The 8,485-nt window shown below is 40.0% G+C and overlaps 1 protein-coding gene across 2 annotated transcripts; it reads right to left on the bottom strand.

Moving 5' to 3' along the window:
* Positions 1–834: 834 nt before the first annotated feature.
* On the bottom strand, positions 835–6,410 carry LOC310811506 (interferon-induced protein 44-like). Of its 2 annotated transcripts, XR_014554472.1 has the most exons (9): positions 6,276–6,410; positions 4,777–4,851; positions 4,397–4,430; positions 3,477–3,681; positions 3,013–3,156; positions 2,683–2,854; positions 2,124–2,224; positions 1,566–1,994; positions 835–1,064 (listed from the first exon to the last, which is right to left on the bottom strand). XR_014554472.1 is itself a non-coding variant. In XM_083679688.1 (8 exons), exons 2-8 carry the CDS (start codon positions 4,838–4,840, stop codon positions 1,818–1,820), a joined length of 897 nt encoding a protein of 298 aa, XP_083535814.1. In that variant the 5' UTR covers positions 4,841–4,851; positions 6,276–6,410; the 3' UTR covers positions 1,276–1,817. The 2 variants fall into 2 exon arrangements, 1 of the variants encoding a protein (XP_083535814.1); XM_083679688.1 differs by lacking the exon at positions 835–1,064 and having other exon boundaries at positions 1,276–1,994.
* Positions 6,411–8,485: the final 2,075 nt, after the last annotated feature.

Below are 8,485 nucleotides of genomic sequence, written 5' to 3' on the forward strand. Positions count from 1 at the left end.
GGTGAGTCGATGGAGGCTCTCGGCCACCTGCTGCCTACCCTGCTCGTGCTGGGTTAACACTTTGTGCTGGGCTGCGGATTCCTCCTGCAGCCTGAGTATCTCCGCTGGGTCCATATTGGTCAGAGATTCTGTTAGCAATGCGGATGCGGTGGTCCCAAGTGCGGAGAAATACTCAGATGAAAGACGTAAATACAAGAACTTATCTCTTTAATTAAGAATGGTCGAACACTGGGAGAAAAGGGTAAAATAAAAGTGGAGAAAACCAAGCTCCAATAACACAGGTACTCACTGGCAGACAGGGTAAACACGAACAGACGGGGAGAATCTCTGACAAGGACATGGGGAACACACAGGCTAGATATAGCAAACAGGGGACAGAACACACAGGTGAAATGAATCTGGGTAGATTGGGAGGCCACTGGCCCCATACTGCCAGAGGAGGGCGCCAGAGTCACCAGACAGCAACCTCAGGCGTGACAACTCTAGGTGTCTCCCTCCGGCTGCCCACTGTGCCGTCTCACTCTCTCTCTCACTCACTCACTCATTATGGACTTACTATCTGCACCTGTGTTTGATTGTCACCAATGACTTTTTATGACCTCATTCCCCTTCACTCCCCGCTCAGTCTTTACAGTGTGTGCACCGTTTGTTCACCTGAGAAAAGTAAGCCATTGATATTTATGAGTTTGAGTTAGGAGTCTCTTTTCTTTATTTTTTCGAGTTAAGTCTCTTGCCTTTAGTTATCTACTATTTCTGTTTTGGAGACTTTGTTTTCTCTCCTTTTATTTTTGTGAAAAATGTGTGTTTGTATCTTGTGTTATCAAGAACCAAATCTTTGAGTAAAGAAACGTTTATTTTGTATCGCTGCCTTAAAACCTTACACTCCCATATGATCACTCACTATACCAATCGATGTACGACTAATCCAAAGTCATTAATAAATTCTAATAGATGCCTTTAGATCAATAATACAGTTACTGCATATCAGAGGTCAGAGTCAGTCATTAATTGCTTATCACTGTACAGATGATTTGATAATCCTGTTTTGAAGAGTAAATTTGATGCTTGCAAAATGATACAGATGTTTGTATTTGATAAGAGTTCATTTGAATAAAGATCCTACTTCATTAAAGTGGTCGAGTGTTTAATTAGTGTCAAGTCAGTGGGCATTCTTTACAGATTGATTGCACCATACTTCCACACAGCTAAACAAACATTACAATTACAGAAAATATATAGTTAGGCAGTGGTGAAAATAAGCAATGTAGTCAATACTTGTATGTCAATACTCTTTTTTTTATTTCGGAAATGATGATGATGTCTATGCAGTGAAGGATTAGCAACACAGGTAATGACCATAGGGTGGCTGAGAAGAGGCTGTCTCAGCACCCTACTAACCTGAGATCACTCATGATCATTCTTTGATTATTTGTAAGAGGCTGAATCTGATGGAGAGAGTATTCCTCAGCCTCCACTGCACAATGGAGGCCTCAAGAGGATCCTCTCTCATGACAAATACATATACTGTTAACTACTTTGAATTGGACCTGCCTGAATAAAGAAACAAGTTATATAAAAACACAAAAAATAAGCCTCACCATAAAAACAAAGATCAATGGAGATCTGTGGAGACTTATGCAATGCATACAATACAATGGAAAGACAACAATACCCTAGTTTTATCAGTAATGTCCTGTCAGAAAGAATCAAGAGATAGTAGTCAAATCAATGGGACCACAATATCACAATATTATGATATACATGAATTTTACTATTGGTCCACTATCTGCGTATCCATTTTGTAGGAATGATGACACTCATTGCTCAGCGGTTTTGAGCGTCCAAAGGTAATCATTGGCAAAGTGCACAATCTGGGACATGGCACTCAATATCAGCACGTCCATGTCATTATCTGGCTCAATCTCCTCACTGTAGTTCTTCACTGGCAGGATGCAGTTCATTGGGAGGCCCAGCTCAATACTGCACAGTTCCATCTGACAGACACAGGAGTCAAAGGAGACTGGATCAGCCTCACATTACAACAAAGACTATTGTATCAGGTGTAGCCAGCGATATTGTATCAGTACATCTCAGGCCCATATTTACTGTAAAACAAGACATACCTTCTTTTTAATGTCTTTGCTCCAGTAGATATCTTTCAGATTTTTGTTCACCAGCTCACAAGCCTCATCTGGGAAGGTCAGGATAACAATCTGAGGGATTCCTGTAGAGATTGAATGGAGCATGCAGAGGGGAGAACATGGGTAACACAGAACCATGTCATAGTGTAGTTTAGAGCTATCTACAGCAAAACGCTGCTTTGTACTGTAGACAGTGGGTCAACCATCTATAAAACGTACACATAAAGTCATCTGCTGCAGTTGTTTATATCCACTATTGACCTCATTTGTCAGACTCTTGTGGAGAAGTTGTTGGCCATTTTCTGTAAAAGTTTTAGTAAGTACCGACTGCATGCAAAACACAACATGCCACAAAATTGTTTTAGGTTTAGCAGTGAGTACGAAAATATGTACTGAAAGATGACAAATCATTATGGGTATGTGCAGTCAAGTAAAAGTAAATTAGAATTAATTGGTAAAAGAAACCCAAAATTATTCACAGGATGTTAACTACGGCCATAAGCACCTTATCAGTGAGATGAGGATAGAAATGCTGACTTACCCAGTTTACTTGCAGCCTCCCTGACTTCCATCATTTTCTTGATGGCTGCATCCTGAATCTGGGAGAATGTGTGTGCTGGGACAAGAGTCACCAGACAATGAGCTTTGTCACTTAACTTGGGCCTCTTGATATACCTCGGGTCATTTTCTTGTAATGAGTCTTCTGCAAAGAACTGGACCAGAAAAAGAGATCATGTGTCATATGAGACTGTACATACTGCATTTGTTATTCATGTTTAGAAAACTTAGAAAAAAGTGTTCTGAGAACAGGACTTGGAAATGTTCTTATCACACCAAGTCTTTGTGTTCTCTTTTGTGTGATCTGTTTTACCTTATAGCCCTCTGGTATGTGACCTTTTACAGCATTGATGATGTCCTTGGTGTCCACCCCTTCTTTGGTCGGCTCCAGACCCATGACATCATTGAATACAAAGGGCAAACGTGAATCTCCGTTTTTTATGTAAAATGTTTTGTACTGAAATGAAAAAAGCAAAACGGTATTGTTTTGGGGAATATTTGTCCATATTATCTCTCCATATGTTTATACATTGATTTAGACAGTTGGAAATGAGAGAATGATACAGACAGGATGGGCAGAGTAGAAGAGTAAGGCTGGGTCTTGAACCCGCAATCTACAGAGTGAGGGTACTGTACACTGTTTTAGTGAGTGTTGAGAGCCAATGAACTGCATAATAAACTACAGTATGTCATGGTGTACCAGAGCAATGTCTCATCCTTTAACATTGTTTATGCTCATCGAATTAGGAATGGTATTTCAAATTCATAACTACTCACATTCCTGGTGAAGCTTTTCCCTGCATGACTGGCTACCAGGGCATTAGATGTTATGCGCCCTTGGAAGACATTATTGAGGGAGTTGATAAAGCTGGACTTCCCAGCACCAATTGGTCCAAGTAGCAGGATTCTGAGATGACCCACGTCCGGATCATTCAGGTCAAAGTGTCTCAGGTCCTTCTCCTTCTGGTCTCTGGCCTTTTTACTGTCAAATACAATGAAGAGTTATCCTACTTCCACACATAATGGAAAACATGTTATACCTAGTGTCCTGTTTTTCCTGACCATGTGACCTGACAAGGAAAAACCCTGGGACCTAGTTATACCATGCACCATAGACTACTATATGCTTTAGTAAAAGTAACAAAGAGACCGTTTAGCAATGTGACTGCCCTCAAAAGTTTATTTTCATTGACAAATTATAGGGAGATCAGCATCATAAGATTATCTGTGCAGTATGCATCTCTCTTTATGCTCAGAGCATTCCCAGAGGATGTCTGTAAACAAAGTGGTACAGACTGTGAAACCACCAAACACTACAATCCGACATAAAACTAAACTTCTAAACGTCACATATATAAATTATTCTATCTAGGTATTCATATTTTTTCTAAAGCAAAATGTTTTTTTTGTGTAGTTTATGTGTTGAGTCACCCTATTTGCCATTACACCATTCACAGATTGTGGCTTTAAATCAGTTAAAGGCTTTGGTTTTCCCCTTGAGTTGTCTTGTGAAGGGAATGTGCTTCTGCCATGAGAATACAGGAAGTGTTTATATTTTACAAGGTCATTCATTTTTGTAATGAAGACCAGATAAATATGAATATCACATACAGTACTATAGTAACTCAAACTGAATATGAACTGTTCTAATTTGCCCTCTCCATCTTTTGTCAGTCACTGCTTACTACAGTACTTACCTCCAATCCATTTTCCTCCATTCTTTGCTGAATTCTGTATGAAATAGAAGGAGTATATTTTGATTAAATTAATATTAGAGTAAAATCACTTTCTTTTTAATTGTGTGCTCTAACTTTTAAAATACCTCTATAGCAAAGTAGAGAATGGAGAACGGGAGAAGCTTTCACTACTGGTGTGATAATAGACTGAACCATCCCTTTAACCAGAGGTTTTGTATACTGTATTTGCTGTTAATTTTGTGGTTGTTTCGCTGTAATCTAAGTTCTAAGTGGTGTGTCTGTGAAATCATCAATTCACGTGATACCAAGATACCTAACATGCTAGATTTACTGTACAGAATAGAATGTCACATGATGTATCCACAAATGTTGTCTCTTACTTGGTGATGGTGGTGATGGTGATGGTGATGCTGCTGCTACTGTTGTTGACTGTGAACTGCCCATTACTACTTTTTCTGTAGGAGAAATAAAAAGTACATGTGTCATGTAGGCAGCTGTAACAGTAATCCTACATAAATGTGTCAGGTGTAAGTACTTCAATGAGAGATATTTTCCTGAAGGAATCAAATGTGTACAATACAGAAATTAAATGATGACTTATACTTTCACCTGACATGACATCAAGGGCCAGTTTTAATACTTTAAACGTTCTATCCTCCCTTCCTTGATACAATCACTGATCTAACGTGATTTGATTGCAAAGCAAGATTTTCAGAGCATTTCTTACAACAATCTAGTCATGCCAGATCAAAGATTTCCTCAAGAGGAAGTAAGGATACACTAGACTCGAAAAGTAAAACAGAAAGACACTGTTTCTACACCAATGGTGTATTTCCAACACATAGATTATACATGTACTCTATAGCTTTCAACCACTACAGACATTATCATACACATCGTGAATGTGAAAATGCTGCACCTCCTTTGGAGGTCTGGAGAATTTTAGACTAGCCGATCTGGCTTAGAGATATCCAGCATGGTTGCATTTCTGACTAGTTTGCTCAGCCAGTCTGTCTCGTTTTGTTGGTCAGCTGACTGTCAGAGTGCGTTTGACGCCATAAAAGCGCTGCTGTGTAGTTCTCCTGTTGTCGCTGCATCGGATTTCAGTCAACCAACTGGAGGTGGATGCAAGTATGGTTGGTGCTTGTGCTGTCTTGCTGTTTTGTTACTTGTAATAAAAGTCTCTGAATGAACCATCAGCTCTAGTCTTTGACATTTTATTTCAAAGTATTTTAACTTAGAATTCCACCACAGTATCCGCTGTTCTGGCTCTAGTGTTTGTCCTACTATTTCGTTCGTCGCCACACCTGTAGTTAGTCCCACGGGCGAGGTAGGCAGGTAAGGCGCGCATGGGCGTTAGCTTACCAGAGTTTACCACTCCTATCACAGACAGCTGAGTTATTTCCAAAACATACACTTAGGACTAAAGATTCATGTAGACTTGGCACAGTGGAGGACAGCAGAACAGATGCAGTAAAATAGTTTTTGACAAAAACAGCCTCATAATGGGATAAACAAACACTTCTGTATTTGTCAAGAAATAATTATTATTATTTTCAAACTTTTGACCCACAGGAGGTCTAACCAAGTGAGACAGGCTTTATGACTTTGTCAAAAGCAAATACTGTCACTAAATATGTACCCTCACTGTAACACAACACATTTACTGCACTGTAATCTCTTAATTGGAAGAATTCAAAATAACTGTTTTTGATTCATTATTGTCACTTCTCAAGTGTACTAAACATATTAAAATGTCATAATTTGCCGTTCTTATCATTTTACATGTTTCTGGATTAGACCATTTTTATACTGTATGCAGTATACAGGAGTAGGTAGAAGTCAGACGAATGGTTTCAGAAAGGCAAAGGAGACTTACCTTGTTGGTGCTGTTGCTGAAAGTGAGGTTGGAAACAGTATGCTGTAGAGGCAGTCGTGGCAGGCTATCCGATATTTATACTGCACTCATTTCTTGTAAATGGGGCTGTTTACAGGACGGGGTGGAGAATCTCTTTCACTTTCTCTCTCTCTCTGATAAAGAGCATCAAGGAGGTGTTTGACCCTAAGACTGCCAACAGCGGTCTCGCCAGATCCCAGGTCGTACTTTGAGAGTGTAAACATTTTTTTAATATACATTTTAAGCTTCCAATACTCCATGAATTTGTCAAAAACTCCATGAATTTGTCAGGGCAGGCTATCTGATCTTTATACAATACTGCACCCATTTCTTGTATATTTCACCCATTTCTTTGATATTCACTTGGTGCTTGCCAAAAAGGGAACTTGCAATCAGGAGCCATTTATTAATGCTTTATAAATGTACTTATAAATGCTTTAAAAACTAACCCTGATGTGAAATCATGCAAAGTATTTGCACAGTTGGTAAAGTTATTTCCTGAATTGTGGAGATGATTCGGCTGGCACCAAACCGATTCAAAACATCTTTACATACAATACTGTAACGACCCTGTGTAAGGCCCGTTAGCAGCTCCGCCAAGTGAGTTAACTCTCTTGGTGTTGTGGCTAGCGCGGCCGGTTTGTAAGCGGAAGGTTGCGAGTTCGATACCCGCTTAAGGCAAGCTACTCTACCCCGCCGTTCGTTACATTGGTGTCAGAAGTGGGATGGCGCCCGTGAGGCCATCGGAGAGGCGTGTCCACGTGAGAGACTTGTATAGTGAAGCGTGAGGGCACGCTCTCCCGAACGGAGGGGATAGTGTAACGACCCTGTGTAAGGCCCGTTAGCAGCTCCGCCAAGTGAGTTAACTCTCTTGGTGTTGTGGCTAGCGCGGCCGGTTTGTAAGCGGAAGGTTGCGAGTTCGATACCCGCTTAAGACAAGCTACTCTACCCCGCCGTTCGTTACAATACATTTAAATTTACATTTATGGCACTTAGCAGACGCCTTTATCCAAAGCGACGTACAACAAATACATTTGTAGGAGGGACTGTTAAAATGTAGCTTGAAGAGATGGGTTTTCAATCTACGGCGGAAGATCGGAAGTGACTCTGCAGTCCTGACCGTTGTGGGAAGCTCATTCCACCAGCGGGGCGCCAGGACAGTGAAAAACCGTGACCTAGTAGCGCGGCCACTGCATCCACGTAGAGGCGGCGGTGTCAGGCGGCAGCCGAATACAATGTGAAGATCTCCCAAAGTACAGTACAGCTCTCATTATGTTTTTTTAACCCCTTGAAATCATGATGTCCTTGTCAAAACGTTCCTCATTTAAACACGTGCACCGTGCACAGATTTTATTTGTTGATATATCCACTATCCACTACTTACCCCTTCTCTGTGTTCACCAATGTGTGGTTTGTGCTCTGAGCTGGTTTGGGTAAATCAATGAGTAGATCACATTGATATTGAAGTCACGTGAGTACTCTTCTATCCTGTGTATTTATGGAGAAAACCTCTGACCATATCAGAGGTACTAACATGTATAACTGATGAAATGTCACACCGTTTTATTAATGAGTTATCAACATTTGTAACTGATCAAATGTGACCTTAATGTAAAGTGTAACACAGTTAACAATGTATTAATGAGTTATCAATATTTGTAACTGATAGAAAGTGTAACACCATTTACCATGTATGAATGAGTTGCTAACATTAATTATTGAGTAACAAACATTTGTAATCAAGTATAATGAATGCATACCCACAGTATAATTAAAATAAGGCACTCCAAGTGAAGTAACCTTACTTTTCATAAGCAATGTTTATAGGGGACATCAAGTGATCCAACATTGCACGATTCATAATAAGTAGTCATAAACAAATAATTCACATCAATTGTTTATTCATGGTTGTCTATACTATAGTAATGACAGAGATGGCATTCACTTTTAACAAAACATAACCCAAAAATATCGGGGTGGGAATTGCGGGCACCTTGCAGAGGGGGGTGTTGTTGGGTCTGTGCCATAGTATATGCCTCTGCCAAGATTGTCTACCCCTTATCCATGTCATGTGCAAAATTATTATATTATTATAGTGTGACGTGCTTTGTAGTGGTTTTCCTCATTCTAGTTTGGTGTGGTGATTCCTTATAATCCATGCATGTACGTATACCTAGACGTTATCACTGTGT

Source organism: Argentina silus (assembly GCF_951799395.1).
Source record: "Argentina silus genome assembly, chromosome: 10".
Lineage (NCBI taxonomy): Eukaryota > Metazoa > Chordata > Actinopteri > Argentiniformes > Argentinidae > Argentina > Argentina silus.

Excerpts from the sequence above, each read along its gene's own strand:
- LOC310811506 (XM_083679688.1), bottom strand. The coding sequence starts at position 4,840 with ATGGGCAGTTCACAGTCAACAACAGTAGCAGCAGCATCACCATCACCA. Across the intron at positions 3,682-4,396 it reads TGGAGGAAAATGGATTGGAG|TAAAAAGGCCAGAGACCAGA; the intron begins GTAAGTACTGTA and ends TGTATTTGACAG. Across the intron at positions 1,995-2,123 it reads GCAAAGACATTAAAAAGAAG|ATGGAACTGTGCAGTATTGA; the intron begins GTATGTCTTGTT and ends TGTGTCTGTCAG.